Source organism: Alosa sapidissima, chromosome 4, assembly GCF_018492685.1.
Source record: "Alosa sapidissima isolate fAloSap1 chromosome 4, fAloSap1.pri, whole genome shotgun sequence".
Lineage (NCBI taxonomy): Eukaryota > Metazoa > Chordata > Actinopteri > Clupeiformes > Clupeidae > Alosa > Alosa sapidissima.
The window spans coordinates 6,393,254-6,409,934 of NC_055960.1; the positions used below are offsets into that span (position 1 = coordinate 6,393,254).

The 16,681-nt window shown below is 41.6% G+C and overlaps 1 protein-coding gene across 6 annotated transcripts in view; it reads right to left on the reverse strand.

Moving 5' to 3' along the window:
- slc38a3b (solute carrier family 38 member 3b) overlaps positions 1-13,246 on the reverse strand; it is a 30,797-nt gene extending 17,551 nt beyond the window's left edge. The window contains exons 1-5 of one of the 6 annotated variants that reach the window (XM_042089450.1): positions 13,006-13,246; positions 2,580-2,745; positions 1,812-1,874; positions 1,583-1,667; positions 1,043-1,158 (exon numbers count right to left, since the gene is read on the reverse strand). In XM_042089450.1, the coding sequence (XP_041945384.1) occupies positions 1,043-1,158; positions 1,583-1,667; positions 1,812-1,874; positions 2,580-2,683 (368 nt within the window). In that variant the 5' untranslated portion in view covers positions 2,684-2,745; positions 13,006-13,246. Of the gene's footprint in view, positions 1-1,042; positions 1,159-1,582; positions 1,668-1,811; positions 1,875-2,579; positions 2,746-3,101; positions 3,333-11,067; positions 11,209-13,005 lie in introns of those variants that run through there. The other 5 variants (XM_042089454.1, XM_042089453.1, XM_042089451.1 and 2 more) reach the window with 5 other exon arrangements.
- Between the last annotated feature and the right edge of the window lie 3,435 nt (positions 13,247-16,681).

The following is a 16,681-nucleotide window of genomic DNA, read 5'->3' on the forward strand; positions in this document are numbered from 1 at the left end:
CAGGGGGACCCCAAGAGCAAATCTTCTTTAGTGCTGCTTTAAAGGTGTTTCGAGTCGTCTCAAGCTTGATGCAATATTGTCCTTCATCACAAACCTCAGTTCATATTGCATAGGTATGCATAGTAAAATCTGTTTCTGCATAATTCTAGCAGTGGACTGCACTGAGCAAACCCTTAAGCATGACAGTACCAGTTAAGATAAAAGGATGAAATACTTTCTTAGCAGCTCTCTGTGGAAGACAGGAGAAGCACTTAGCTCAGCTTAGAAGGAAAGAGCACTTCAGGAGATACTGTGCTAATTTAAAATTGCTCTGCTTTTGCAGGGAAACTTGGATAGAGGGCAAAATCTTCTGTATCTTATGTCATTTATGTAGAGATAAAGGCATAGCAGACTGAGAGCATTTTTTTATCCTCTTTGGTTTAGGAAGCCTGGAGCCTTAATAGCCTTATAGTCTTGTAGCTCCCCCACAGCCTCTGAGGCGTCTCCTTCATCACAAACCTCAGTTCAGTTCAGTGTGAGGTACAAGACCAGACCAAACACAACACTCTATCTATGTTTGGGGGGACAGATACAGAGGCATGGTATGATTGGCTGCGTAAGGGGCATGGCCATTTGTGTGCGTGGTCGTCCAGAGAGCTTGCCTTTCCTGGGGTGGATGTATGGGTGAGAGGTGCAGCGGGGGTAGGGGGGGAGGGGGGGTACACGAGTTTACCACATTCCCAAGCCTCAGGGGAACGTGTGCTGGAATAGGAGGCAGTCTCGGCTCCCAGTTTCCGGGTTCCTATTTCCGACAGGCAGGCCTCTCTAGTGGAACTCACTGTGACTATGGAACATGAATCCACTTGCAATTAAAACTTCTGTCTATACTAAGTGGTGAACAGGTGGGACATGGGACTTTAAAATGACATGTCCGTATTGCTGGATTATGGATTAGCAGACCCTTCCATAACAACACAGTTTGAATACCTCGCCATGGTAGAGACAAGACACACAAGTAATACAATGAATAGTGGACATTGATAATTACAAAAAAAAGTCTTACAGAAACAGCAGGATACCAGTGTTTGCCATGGCGTATGCCAGTCCGAGGATACCACTTCCCATGATGGCGTTGCCCAGATTGAATACAGACATGCCGAACGAGGTCTTCCCTTCAAACTGTCAAACATGAGGAAAGAGACATTAACGCCATGCAGGGTATCTAGTGTGGGACGCATGCATGCTTGAAGTAAGCAACTGGCCAGGTAATTTCAGCAGAGCAAGGGAACATGGGAAACCACAATGGCGTAAAAACAAACACTGAAGCATGACCTCATGTGGACAATTTGCAGTAATTGTTGCATTCTAGTGCGTGCGCGTGCACACACACACACGCACACATGCACACACGCGCGCGCGCGCGCGCACACACACACACACACACACACACACACACACACACACACACACACACACACACACACAGACAGACAGACAGACAGACAGACAGACAGACAGACAGACAGAGAGAGAGAAAGAGAAAGAGACTCTCATTCACATAAGCTCCCTCTATCCTATCCTACACACATTGTATCACACTTACGTCAGTGAAGCGTACAGGCTTCTTGCCATCACCGTTGGGCAAGAACTCCTCACTCTCTGCTGTTGCTCCCTCTGGGTCATCAAATCTGCAGAATCAAAACAAAAAAGAAAAAAAACAACAACAGTCAGTTGGCAAAGCACCAGTTTGTCTCTATTACCTGCCATGAGTCCAAGAGCATTCCGTTAGCTTCACATATGTTGTGTAACATCCATGCGGTTGGTTCACATACCTGCTGCTGTGAGTACCATTGCTGAGGGCGGCAGGAAGGGGAGGGAAAGATCCATCATGGCAACAAAAACATAAAGATGAAGTAGACGTGCAGTTAGTAAGGCCCACGTCAACATCACAGTCAAGGCCACTCCATTTGTAACATACAACAGGTCTGGTCAGGAATCCAGGCTTTCAAATCAGGCTGTCAAGAGATCTGAAGCTTTGCAGATCATTTACAGCACATCCACACATACAGGCTGTTTAGGCTGATAACTGATAAATATTTATAGGTAAATCATGGGTCAGAGCAAGGTGCATCTGTATTTATGGAAACACATCTGCGTTATTCTCGGCCAGGAGGCAGGCATGTCTGTTTTCCATGCAAGTTGGCACAGTACCACATCCCAATGTCGAAACTACACACACACACACACACACACACACACACACACACACACATCACAAGTGCTACAACTGCTTCCACTCATACTCACACGCCCAGCAAGCCTGAGTTCAACACTCCAAGCATCTTTGCACTATTGTCATTCCTATTTTGTGTTTTGATTTCCATTCTGGCAGACCCACAATCGAATTACACAACTTGCGTCTACCTAGAGTAATATCTTCACTCCAGCAACATACAGTATGTATTCAAGTCAAATAAGAAAGTCTTGGAACCTATAACTCCAGATGTATGAGAGAAGAATCATAACTGCTAAAGAGCAACAAGGAGAGTGTTGAATATCGATGGATAAAATGACAACAGAGCAAAGAGGTTAGTTCTTACTGCTCCTTCTCAAGCAAGGTCTTCACTGGTACACACATGTCTTCCGCCAGGTCATGACTCTTCCCATTGGGCAGGATGCTCATCTCTGATTGGGCAGGTTCCATGCTGGATAAAAGTTCTCCTAAAATGCTGATCCGGCAAAAGGCTAATCCAATCTCAGTGGTGTCTGGTGGAAGGAAATAGTTTAATTAATGAATAGTTTTAGTATGCAAATAGTTTAGTTAGTTAGTTAGTGTATGTGTGTCTGTGTATTTGTGTGTGTGTGGGCGAAGTAGGAATTTTAAGAATCCATGATCAATGTGATTAGTTAGGTTGCACCAATGATTTCAAACATAATGCAAAGACTACACCCATTACAATGCTAGGGTTGGAAACATTTCCCAATTGTGGGTACCCAGACTCTTTTCATGAACTGTCTGGTCTGGTCTGGTGAATTCTGGCTAATAGGCCTTTTGCCATTTGCCATTGTCTCTGATAAGACAAAGATCATGGTGTGCCGAACTAGTGTGCCCTGACACTCACTGTGTGTTGAGCACACAACGAACACTGACCCAGATCCTCAGGGGTCAGGCTGCGCTGGGCCCCACTCTCCGTGCCCCACTCCTGGGCTGAGTGGTCGCGGTAAAGTCCTGAACATGTTGAGTAGCTTTCCGTCAATACCTGCCAAGCTGACTTTCACTGTAAAGCATCACTCTCACTGGGAAAAAAAGATGTGAATGGCGTTGTGACTCAAGAGCCAGAGTCATAGGGATCTATAATGTGACGAGGGAAAACCACCTCTATGGGTTTTCTACCACCCCCAACCCCACCCTCCCTTCCCTGGGTCTAGAGGAGCACCTGCCTTTATATGGTGCGTCACTACTACCTACATCAAATGCCGCTGCTTCACCAACTCTAGTGATGACATCATCATCCAGGCTCAAGTCCAAAGCACTCAGAGCAGTTGAGCTATTGCAAATGACAAATGTTGCAAAGCTTCTCAAAGTCCAGTCAATCATGACGGAGCACACCCACCCACAGACTAAATCGATGTGACTAATCACACGTTGGTTAACACCGATGCAACACTAGTAAACAAATAGTTACTGTAGGTACCATATAATTGTCTAGGGTGATTGTATGGATGACATATTGGATTAAAGAATCTGAGAGAAACAGAGCAAGGAGAAGTGTTTTAAATACCGCAAGCTGAGAACATGTCACCATTGCTTACTGACAAACAGTTCCTCACAATCTTTTCTCCTTTCACCCTCACTCATGCTGGCATGTTTCTGCGCTTTGAAATACTATTAAAGGACAAAAACACATTCTTCTCATGTAAAAATGTCTGGGTCAAAAATGGTCAATGCAAGAATAACTTCTCAAATCAATGTTAAGATTAACAGAAATTACGTTTGACCTAAAATACTTTCCCATTTGCCTTATTCAGATTAAAGCCACAACTCAACTATGGAAAACATATTTGGCAGCCATCATACCTGACTGAAAACCTCTAGTTTGATCTCTAATGTGTTGTGGAACCCCTCTTAAAGATGTCTCCCACTGCCAAAGCCCAAATCTTATGCTGTTGAGCAGCAGTGGCAGCCATGCATAATGTGGATTAGCTGGTATTTATTTTTGTTTATGAATATAAATATAGCCCTTACTTAACTCAGCAACTAGGCCCAGCTCTATCAATGGCAGAGAGAGTCAATTCCACTGGTAAGAGAAACGGTCAAGCCAGGGTCACTGGAGGAGGAGGGGGGGTGGGGGGGGGGGGGGGGGGGCCTTACATGTATAGTGTTGCCGCCCATTTTGTCTAAAAAAAAAATCCATTACTTTTCGATAAACTTTTCAAGACCAAAATTGCTGACTTTATGTCACCGGTGACTTAGGTTACTTTCCAAGTAACTTACACAACGAGATTGGATAACATGTGCTTTCTCCCCCTCCATTCAATATGTATGAAGGAAGCGCTCAATTTTTCTTCTAACTTCTAACTACATATCCCTGGTATGACAAAATGACATTTCATGAGTTTTCCAAAACTTTGAATGACTTTACTGAATTCCTTGATTTCCCCAGGCCTGGAACATGGGATTTTATAATTCTGTGAGCCGTAATTTGAAAGATGGGCAAAGTGCAAAGTTTTGTGTCTGACTAATGTTAATTTAATAACTAAGTAAAATCAATTGGCTAATTTAACACCATGGGCAAGACTTGAAGCGCAAACATTGATGAGTCAGCTCAAAGCTCCCACATGCCACGTGACAACTAGTTCAGTTGTGAAACCTTTGGTTGTTGACAGACTTTGCCCTTTGCCAACCATTTAAATTAGGGCCCCATGACTTTTCCAGGTTTTCCATGACCGTAGGAACCGTACATATAACATGGAAATTACTTGCTAACATTGGGATTTGGAATTTCATAGTGATTTCCCATAACTGGACAGTAATTCTCGATCACATCAAACAAGGACCTCATGATGCCTGAACAAGAAGCTTTAGTCAATGTGTCCACTCTGAAGCTGGTCTTCATCTCTGAGGGAAACATGACTTTAACTCTAGAATAAAAGTGAATGGCTGCCCATAACTATTTGCAAGTAAACAGCATCGAAATTAACCACAAACAAAAATGGTGTTAACCATCCCAGTAGTCGAGAGTAGGCACCGCAATATGTTTATATAGTATCACGCCTGAAAAATCAATTCCATGACAAGGCATTTGATAGTACAGTTACACTTTACATGACAGTATCGACATAAGAGTGACATGACACTATCATGAACGTGTCATAAACAAGTCATAAACGTTAATGACATAACACTTCTGTTATTAAGTGGCATTCGCTTTTTGTCATAACAAGTTAGGGTAGGATTAGGGTTAGGTTTATGGTTAGGGTTAGGATTAGGGTTAGAGGTTAGGATTAGGGTTAAGGTTCATGTGTCATCATGACAGTGTCATGTGTTAATGTCAGTGTCATGTCACTCTTATGTCGATACTGTCAAGTAAAGTGTTACCGATAGTACTACCTCTAATTTAATGGTTAAACTTAACTGTTAATCCATGTAAAACAAATCAAACTCTTGCTATTCCTAACAAACAACATATTATATCTTTAGTATATACAGTAAGTATATAAATTTACAGAAATTTCAGGTTTCTGGAGAACAGTCATATTTACACATGCAACAGTGGCAGTTAACTTTTGGCAACTTTTGGCCTCCGTCTGGGTGGCCACACTCTGAGACCAGTGGGCACTAGACTTGTTCACAAGGAGCAGTCGAGATTAATGTGGCTTCAGAGTGAACTGAATACTAGCGTGCCAGAACATCAGTAATGAATGACAGCGGGCAGTTCTCATTACAATTCTTCTGCTTCCACTGCCTCCTGGTGGTCCCAGGCATGACAGGAAAGCTCTTTCTCTCCATCAGTTAGGCCCAAGAGGAGATTTGACAAGGTCTAAAAGGGTTAGGCCTACACTTGACCATGTTTCATGACTCAGCAAAAAGGGAAAGCTGTCTAGAAAGTTTCAAGACTTTGTTTTCATTTTATTTTCCAGTGGCAGATGCCCATAGGTTCTTCTTCAGACCTCTAATTCCCACCTCCAGACTGTTGGAATGGCCTCACATTGGACGAGGTAGCATAATGCAAAAACAACTCATATTCAAGCCTTCCATCATCATTGTAATAGTGTACAGTATCTACTGGATTTTGTCCTCTTTTATTGCCTCGCACTTTTAGTTATGCTATTTGACTATTTTGTTATTTTTATTATTTGACAGCACCTTAAAATGTAAATTAGGTTTCTCAGCCAAGTATACTTGCGTATACAAGGAATTTGCTCTCTGCATTTATCCCATCCCACACAGTGCGGTGAAGCACACACTAACCCGGAGCAGTGAGCTGCCTTACTACAGCGGCGCTCGAAGAGCAGTGAGGGGTTACAGTAGGTGCCTTGCTCAAGGGCACTTCAGCCGTACTGGTCGGGGATTAAACCGGCAACCCGGTTACCAGCCCGAAGCCTAGGCCACGACTGCCCTAAAGCACATTTTAAAACACATTTTCCCCAAATTCTTTGGTATTTAATGGTGAAGCCCAATAATATAAGTGATTAATTCATGTTAAACATTGGGCAACTGATAAATCAAACTCTTGGGAATGCCCCTATGACTACAAACTTGACTTAAAAGTAACCAATCACATATCACCTCTTATCTTTTCAGCTTCAGTTAATTGGATGTTCAAACTTTTCCCAGGTTTTGACACTTTAGTCACTTTTCAGTATAATTTAGATCCAATTTAATTTAGATTTAATCTAATTTAGCAACAATGCCATTTGCATTCTGAACTTCACATCTATAGTTACTGTAAGTCCCTTTCCCACTTGGTGTTCCAGCTAATACGGCAATGACAATATATAATTGCAGACGGGCAAAAAACTCCCACAGGACCTGCAGTATAAAGCAATCATATGGTAATTTCGGCAGGGCAGTTTAAATTGACGTTAAGTGTAGATGCATCTGTGACATTTGTATAGCCAGAGTTGTTGATGTTGATCACGATTTATCATACAGAGCTATGAGAAGGTGCTGAAAGTCCTGCTTGAATTCAATTATCCTGATAGAGCTAATTAAGTTAGTCTACAGACAATGTTCATCCTAATTACCATCATTATGGTGAGTGTTCTTATATGTTTCATTGTTGGTCTTACATCTCCGGTTTATCTAATTGGGGGCCTAGCAGCGAAGCCATTGGAGTCTATGGCAGCCCATAGAACGCCTGACTAAAAAGTGCTAAAATTTGGCAGAAAGCTTCGGGACACTCCACTGACCACTCACGCTCATTTGCGAATCTCTAAACCCAGCCGTCTAGCGCCACCAAAATGTGGCCGAAAATTGAACTGCTGGGTCGAAAGTTATGAAATTTGGCTATGAAATTCACTGATTCAGGACCGTCCCATGATCACTCTCACCAATTTACAGAACTCTATGTCTAACACTCTAGCGCCACCAATGGGTTGAAACTGGACTCGCATTCACGCATGTGACCATTGAACGGTGCGACCGATTTTCACAAATCAAGTTTATTTGCCCGTGACAGCCAATCAAATATGGCGATAAAGCTGCCAAACAGGAAGTGAACTCTTATCTCAGCAAGGCTTGGGGGCAGCCGTAGCCTACTGGTACAATCAAATACCGAGTCACTGTACCAAGTACCACTGAACCGAGTACAATCGGTACAATCAAGTACCGAGTCACTGTACCAAGTATGGCTTTAGTACATCAAAGTGTTGCTGAGATACGAGCTCACTTCCTGACAAAGATACGAGATACGAGCTCACTTTCTGACAAACTTGGTACAGTGACTCGGTACTTGATTGTCAGAACGTGCACAGAAATTGACGTAATTTGGCCTCTAGGGGCGCTGTAATGAAATAAATGAGCTTATATCTCAGCCATTCTTTATCCAATTGCCATCAAAGTTGCTGTGAGTGCTTGCCCATGCCGTGGCAATGCCATTCCTGCTAGTACTGCTAGGCCCCCACATTGCTGTTTGCAGCTATATTTATATAGTGTTTCTTGTCATTGTACAATCTAAAGTTAACATTCACCAATCATTTTCAAATGGAAGTATCACGTATAACCATGTGTATGATTATTATATAGATAAAGAAATCGGTACCAAAACAAGTGGATATCTTCCAATAAATGTAATAACACTGTCCAACTGTTTACCAAAGAGGCCGGTGTTTGTACCAGCAGTTGGCTTCTTTTATAGGATGGGGGTCAGATGGGTGGATGGGTGTCTCCTCTGTGGGTACACATTTAAACTGGAATAGGCCAAACTGACCAGGCTTTCCCAAATTTGTACTGATCTTTAAAATTGGTGAATGACTGGCCAAACCTCCCCTGACAAGACAGTCATGATTACTCAGCAGTATTGGGCAAATATTGGGAGCACGCTGGTACAGAGGAGTTTCACAAACATTGCCCAAGCTCTTCCCTGTCTAGAACATTGCAGTTGGCTAAATTTGTCAACATCATGTCCCAAATAGATTAAACAGCTCATCATTGAGTTCACTGAATCTCAGAGCAAGACTGGAGCTACGTAATGTTATTGAGGTAGGCAGGGCTGGTGACACACCCTTCTACAGTGAAACACCCAATACAAAGCAGCACAGATAAATTTTACATTGGGGCTTGAATAGAATTTGACTTACATTTACTTTTACCGGTATTTATTTAGCAGACACTTTTATCCAAAGCGACTCGCACATTACGTCAATTATATTAAAAGGGCCACTCTTCCCATGGCAACGCGGGGTTAAGTGCCTAGCTTAAGAGCAAGGGCCGGGTATTGAACCCACAACTTTTCTGGCTGCTGCATGCTAGCTAAATAATAAACAACTAGATGTACTGCAAAGTGGTACAAAACATAACGGCCGCTCAGTCCTGCACATTCTCTCCACAAAAATAAATAACGCTTGTCAATTTGTCTCCATCTCCTACTCCATCCACTACTCTTGCAACTTTTGTGTATGTACATAATTGTGTGCATAGTGTGTGTTTGTTTTTGTGTATATGTGTGCTTCTGTGTGTGTGTGTGTGAGTGTGGGGAGGGGGACTGAGTTGAACCTTTAATAATAAACTGAGTTGAACCTTTAATAATAAAGTGAACCATAATAAAGTGAAGCAATATTTCATAAGTGCCTGGCCAAATACCATGAGAACAAAGATGTCTAGTCCACAACAATCCACTTGATGTCATTGTCTAGTCCACAACAATCCACTTGATGTCATAAACTTTAATCTTACTTGCTGTGGGTGCCAGACTCCAGAGTGGCCCGCACTTTAACTCTGAAGTTGACTGAGAATAATCACTTAAAATACCAAAGATACCTCACTACAGTTTTTGAATTGTGGTGTGTTATGGGATGGGCCAACCACAGTCAATGATGTGGTTCCTCATTTGACTGTTTTTGACCGCACGGCAGCTGTTCAACTCCAGTTACACATGCACTTCAATTAGAACAAACCACAAGTAGCACATGAGGTCAGGGAGAAATCATATTCCCTCAGATAAAGATAGAGAATTAGATTAGTAGTTCTCATTCTCTTCCAAATCAGTGGACCCTATCCTGAGGCTGAAGTAACCCAATGATTGGAGATCAGCTAACATTGGATGCATCAACATTAACGGCACAAGTGTAACATACTGATCTTACCACTAGGACTTTCCTCCAGAAGGTAGCCCTGCCAAAGACACATCCTGAACTTGCCAAGAAATGCGTCCAGAAATATCAAGTGTGGTTTAGCAACATCTTCCCCTCATCTGTGTCCAACACGTGAGAGGGAACAGCGAAAGGTTACACCAGCGTAGACACCTTTTCACATTCACACCACCCCCTCACCCTGACAAAAGCACAAAGGACATCCTGGAGTGATTTTACTACACAAATCAATTGGCATCATTCAACAGTGTGCAAATGCCAGGGTGCTTCATAGCGACTGCAGAACGGGGGCCACTTGCCCTTTCTCATGGACGGCAAGGTGAGAGTAGGGAGTGGTCACCTGAGGTGAAGGGGAATATTGGGAAGGGGGGGGGAGCATGTTGCTCTCCCCTACATTCTCAACAGCCGGTAGGAGGCCAGACCACCCCAAAAAAAAACAAAAAAAACACCATGATAGGTTTTCACACCTTCCAGTTCCCACAGCTTTGGTGCTTGGCAATAGCCCTGGCAACCATGTGTTTTCATGCCTGGCTGGACACCTCGTAATCAGGCTGACCCCTCTCCAGTGCACTTCATCTGCCAGGACGGACATGGACGGACCCATCAGCACCACCACCACCCACCTGAGTGTCTGACAGGCTCACAGGACATGCATGACCCCGAAGGACAGTGTGGCCCCACCTGCCAACACCAACTCCCACCCCACCCCACCCCGAGAGCTACATCCATGCAGCACAATGAAATAGTCCGCTGGCAGCTGGCCATGTTCTGAGGGGAGCATGGAAATAACTTCTTGCATTCACAGAATAATAGAGGCAGCTTGGGCCAATTACTGAGCTTTTGTGCTGGATAGATTTATTGACGCCCATCACATATACTGGTAATCTTATATACTGAGCAAAAGTAGTTCTAGTTTTTAAAAAAACGTCAACAGAAATAGGCAGTTTCTAATCTAATATACATTGTGATAGACTTATCTCCAAAATGATCACCTTAGTTACACAATATTGAAGATGATGTCTTCATCCAAACCCATATAAAAACAAATACCTCTGAAATACTGTCATACATAACAGCATGTCTGACATCTCAGAAACATTATCTTAATGTCAGCTCTGTCTGATATTGTGCTCAGCACATTAGGATGCTCCTCTAATAAAGAGTCTAAGAGAAAGATGTGTTAAATAATGAAACACTGGCAGCTTATACAAAATACATGGCACCAATCAGACTGAATATAAATGAAAACGAGGAGAGGAATATAAATTGGATTACCACAGGACCCAGGAAGCCAGGCTAGTAATACTCTATTTCAGCTGGAAAAGAGGTCTCATCTGGACCTTTCTCACCACGCAAGGTTGAGGAGAACACTATCAGTGGCCAGTGATGAAATCCTCCTAAAGGACCAAACTGACCAATCCACTACCTTGTTTTTCACCCTTCCCAGGTCTTCAGCCACACGTCACTGAATTTTGCATGTTTGCTCAGAGCAAAGTCTTTGATGGGTAATACTGACCTAAACAAATTCACACACAAAACTTTTCTTAAGAGAGCACCCTCTGCTTCTTTGTAGATATACTTTTTAAAGAGTCTTCCTATACTTTACTGGAATATTTCACACACGGTTAAACTGCCCTGTTACTGTTACCATGTTATCTGTAAACAGAGCTTGTCAACATATTTTCTTAAGCATCTCAAAATAGTTCTGTTGAAATAATTTCATGTTACCATAGAGCTTTCCATCTTTGGGGGGAAAGAAGAAACCTTTGTGCTTAGATTATGGGTGTAAAGGTACACATATTAGTACCGTACCGTTGAGGTACAGGACATTAGGTTCAATACAGATGTGTACCGAATGCAGTCTTAAACAGTAATCAACAGTAGGCATTTTTGTGTGCATAGCCTACCATGATTCAAATTAAGAGTTCCCACACAAACATATTAGTGGTGGACCAGTTATCAGTTTAGTTATATAACCTTTTCAAAATACTATTCTTGTTTATCTGTGTTGAGCATCAACAATATTGTCTGTGAATACTCTGTACCGAAAATTAACCGAACCATATCGTGATTTTTGTGTATCATTACACCCCTGGCTCAGTTGAATCAATTAGGCCTTCATGCAGATCAACATTTGCACTGACAATATAACCTGATCTGACCATGGAATATTGACAAGCTGATCTGATAATTCACTTGACAAGTGGCTTTCTGAACCATTTTTCCTTGTTGAAATAGATAAGCCAAGGGGGCACTATACTCACACTAACTATAGACTTCAGCTATAAACACTTTATAACTGACAATGCCTGGAGCAGCTTTTACAGTCTGGACCATGGACCACTTGTTGCCTCACTCACTGTATGGACAGAGAGAATCCAGCTGTTTTGATTCTTTAATGATCCATGTTCACAGAGTGAAGGCTACTAGTAATTACAGTTCTGTGGCTTTGCCAATATGTACACAGATAATGGAGGAAGACATTCAAGAATGCTGTATTGGCTGTCATTGATGATGATAATAATAATAATAATAATAATAATAATAACATAAAAGATAATGATTATTAGCGTATTTCCTACCAAAATATTAGATTCATAAGCATTTCGGAAAATACGCTGACGTTTATGAGAAGGGCTTTTCTGTTTAACTCACTCCACGTGGTGAAGTGTCAAATTTCATTCGTAGCTAAATCATTGTAGACATAAACTGACATATCCTAACACTCGATCATACCACGATATGTATTATATGTTGACAACTGATTGGCATGATAAAATCATCGTCAAATACAGTGCTTCACTGCTGTTGCTGCGCGTAAGACGCGTAAACAGTTGTAAACGTACAGAATAACACACATTGAAATTACTAGGTTTTCTATGTTCTGTGGTTCTCAAACAAACGAAACGAAGAGATGACTGACAAGGTTTTGTTGCAGCAGTGGTACACATGGAAGTGATATTTGTTCTGAGCGTCTACCATAATTAGAGACATTGTGTTGAGACTCAGCATGGTATGGCGACCATATCCTCCTCATCAATAATCGAGGGCGGCTTTTCACCCCAGGAACATGCACGAAATTAGATATATAGCCCAATGTTGGCTTCAATTGATTCCTTACATATGCATTACGGAACTTCCCATGAAAACCATGAGACCATGATGATGATTCAAAACAGCAGTAGCTCTGTGTTGTGCCTTGGTGTATCTTACCAGAAAAGGGAGTAGAGGTGCACTTGTTTAAATAAATTCCTCAACAGTCAAAATGTCTTCACTCTTTAACTTTCTTTTCTCCTTTAACTCGACAATCCCCTTTAGCGTTCAGCCGTGTGCGTAATGTTGCTGACAACACAGCTTATGTCAACCGTCTGCCCTTTTCTCTCTTCTGAGATCTGAGAATTTGCCATACAGAGGTTCTGTCGCGCTCGAAGAAGCTATAGAAGGGGACTGTGCAGGTCCCGCCTCAAAAAGACGGCCTCCCAATCCTGTGTCTTTGTTCCAAAGCGCGCGTCTCCAAATGAGTTTCCTTAGTTTCATCGCCCATCCAAACAGATGATTTTTCTCCTTTTGTTGATTTTTGTTGATTGTTAATTGATCAATAAATCATTATGTATACCCAACTATCACTGGGGCACTAACAATATATCCACAGGCGTTTCTGCATATTTATCTGCAGTAATATTTGTTGAATTAATATTAAATAATCGTCAATATATATATATATATTTTTAAAACGCCTCAAAGATTTCAAATTTGTGCTTTATGCCAGCGACCTTTTAAGTGTTATGTGCCCAAGCAGAACTGGCAGATTTGTACTATTTTGACATAATCTTTCAATCAGCCAATAACAAAAGAGCTACTTTCCCATAGTGGTAGCCACAAGCCACTTAATCATCTGTATAGGCCTATGTTGGCCAAGTAAAATGTTAACTCTAAAATAACTCTAAAACATGAATCAGCTCATCTTCACAACTGTAATGAGGGAGGAGTCCTTAAGAGTCAGGATGTCTAGACATGATCTTATGTCCTTCTGACCTGACTCGGTTCCTCTGAAGGCTTAACCTGTGTTTATGGCAGAAAATTGAGATCCAGAAGCTATCCGGAAGTTATTATGTTGGGTCCTTTTGTGTGTGTGTGTTTGTGTTTATCTGTACATAATGTGTTGCACATCAGACCTAATGCCTTGGCTTTTCTTTGTTTGTTTGTTTGTTTGTTTGTTTGTTTGTTTGTTTGTTTGTTTGTTCGCACAGGTGAAAGATTGTCCAATGTGTGTCTTGTTGAATAGCTATCCCTCTTTCAAGGCTCATGGCTTCTCTCAGGTTTAATTTTAGCATTTAGCAGTGGGAGGAGAGAGGGGGTACACCAGAAGAAGGGGGAGGTATTTGGAAGGGGGGAGGGGTTGATAAACCCATTCAGTCATTGGTTTCTGTTGCAGCTGTTAGTGCTATTTGTGCCATGGAATGCCTGCCTGACATGGAGCACACAGTAGCTGTTGTAGCCTGAGCTACAACTCTACATTCACCAGACCCCATCCACCATCATGGTCTGCATTACCACCCCACAGTCTACTACACCGAAAAAGGAACCTGCCTTGTAACTTTCCCCATGCTCCCATCCTGCCAGCTATCCTGGATGTGTCCAAGACTGCCTACAGCAGCATGCTTTGGCCAGCTTAGCCTCATGGGCTTCTACGGCAAGGCTCCTCAGGCCATGCTGTCCGGTCAACTCAATCTCCTTGTTTAACCAGGGGTGTAGAGACTGAGAGAAAGAGAGAAGACAAAACTGGAGAAAGAGAAAGAAACATAAACAGAGAGAGAGGGAGAGGAGAGAGGCAGAGGGCAGAGTGCTCGGGTAGCAGGACCCTGTCAGATGGAATGCTGGGCTCCACTACACTGCACTAATGGCTTTAATTGAATGCTTCCGCAGTGGGTGAGGCTGGACCGCTGCTTCTACCCTTCCTGACTCTAAATGCCCAGTGTGTGTGAGTGTGTGCTCGTGGAGAGGATGTTTCCAGGAAAATGTTATTTCAATGACTGGTAAGAATTGGGGATAAATGCTCAGGTAAAATCACTTTGAACTGAGATCTGAAATCACAATTGAGGACATAATGGTTATGGTTATGGTATTTGGCATTTTATCACTACATTTGATTCAAATAAAATTGAAACACCTATAAGCATAACAGTAATAGTAATAACAACAAATAAAAGCAATAACAATATCAACAATGAAATTAATGAGTTTTCATATGAATAAAAAACATAAACATACAAACCATAACACTGCACCATAATTAATGGTACACTCTCCTCAAATGGAATCTTCTCAATTTTAAGTTGATTAGAAACCAGATGACTACAGAGGCAGCCAAACTGTATTTCCATTCTATGATTTTAGCCCACCTTTTATATTGCTTGACAACCTGGTCTCAGACAAATACAACTACAATGTCACTGATCTATAAAGTATACAAGCAAGCACTGAAAATGTTGGACAAAAAACCTTGCACTTATCACTGTGACATACAGAAATGACAGTTTTTTTTTCTCAAATTCCTGTTTTTCCTGTTTCTCATTTTTCAAAATAATTAATAATCTTGCACCACCACCCCTTAAGAAATGTTTTAATCAATGCAAAAATAACACAAGGACTCCGAGAGCATCAACAAGGGGGGACTGCTCAAGTCTGTTCAGACACGCTACCTTTAGTCAAACTGCCTTTTCAGTAAAAAATATTTTGTCAATGGAATAGTATTCCTGTTAACACAAAGCACTACATTCACTGCTTTTAAAGTAAGTTTCAAGAAATTGTTAAAAAGCAAACCAGCACTGTCAACCTTTTTACTCACCGTTTTTTATGTTTTAGTGTTTCATATTTATATTTTTTTTCCTTCTTTGTCCATCTCACAATTTAATGTCCACATGTTACTCTTAGTCCTAGGAATCTGTGTAAACTGTGATTGTGCTTAATGTACTGCATGTCTGTGATGTTAGCCTTTAATTTGTTCCTTGTAAGAACATTAACTTATGCCCAGGGACTACAGACATAAATTAGCCTTTGTGCTACAATCTGGTTCAGGTATACTGTGCATTGTCCCGTTAAATATATATGTTAAATAAACATATGAATAAATACATAACTCTGTAAGAAAATTAATCTATAAGTGCAAGGTGAACAGATGAGTATTTAAACACTTCTTGAAAGTCCCAAAACTATTACATGAAAGCAGAACACTAGGCAAGTCATTCCACCAATGAGGGGAAGACTCTTAGCATTAATGGAGGTTGACACAGCAGACATACTTAACAGAGGATCGTAGTAGGTGAGAGGGGACGTAGAGCGCAGTACATCACTCAGGCAGATTAGCACCATCACACCATATTTATAACATGGTGTGTGTGTGTGAGAGAGAGAGAGTATGCGTATCATATTATTTGTGTAGCAGCAGTACAGAAAATTAATGGCTAACCAACTAACATGCAAACTGGATGGACTGTACTTGTCATACTGTAAGTATGAAGGTGTAGTAGTCCAAACAAAAACATAATTCTTGGCACAGATCAGTAGCCCACTGGGAGCCAACAGTTAGGGGGCACAAAGTTTGTCAAATCAATGATGGTCTACAACTAGTGTGTTATTAAGCATTACATTACTCATCATAGTAGGAAAAAGTTGCAGCACTGTCACTGGAAAATAACATGTGGGAATAAGAGGACCAAATTAGAGTATCTTTTTGAAGAGCTTGGCACACAGTTTACAGGACAGTTAAGGTAAGCAGTAAGAAGACAAAGATGAGACATAGCCCTTATTACAGATCTTCACCCAGCCAATTAACTTGCACTCAGCCCAATGCTGCTTTAATTTTTCTGTTGTGGTTCCTGTTCCGAAA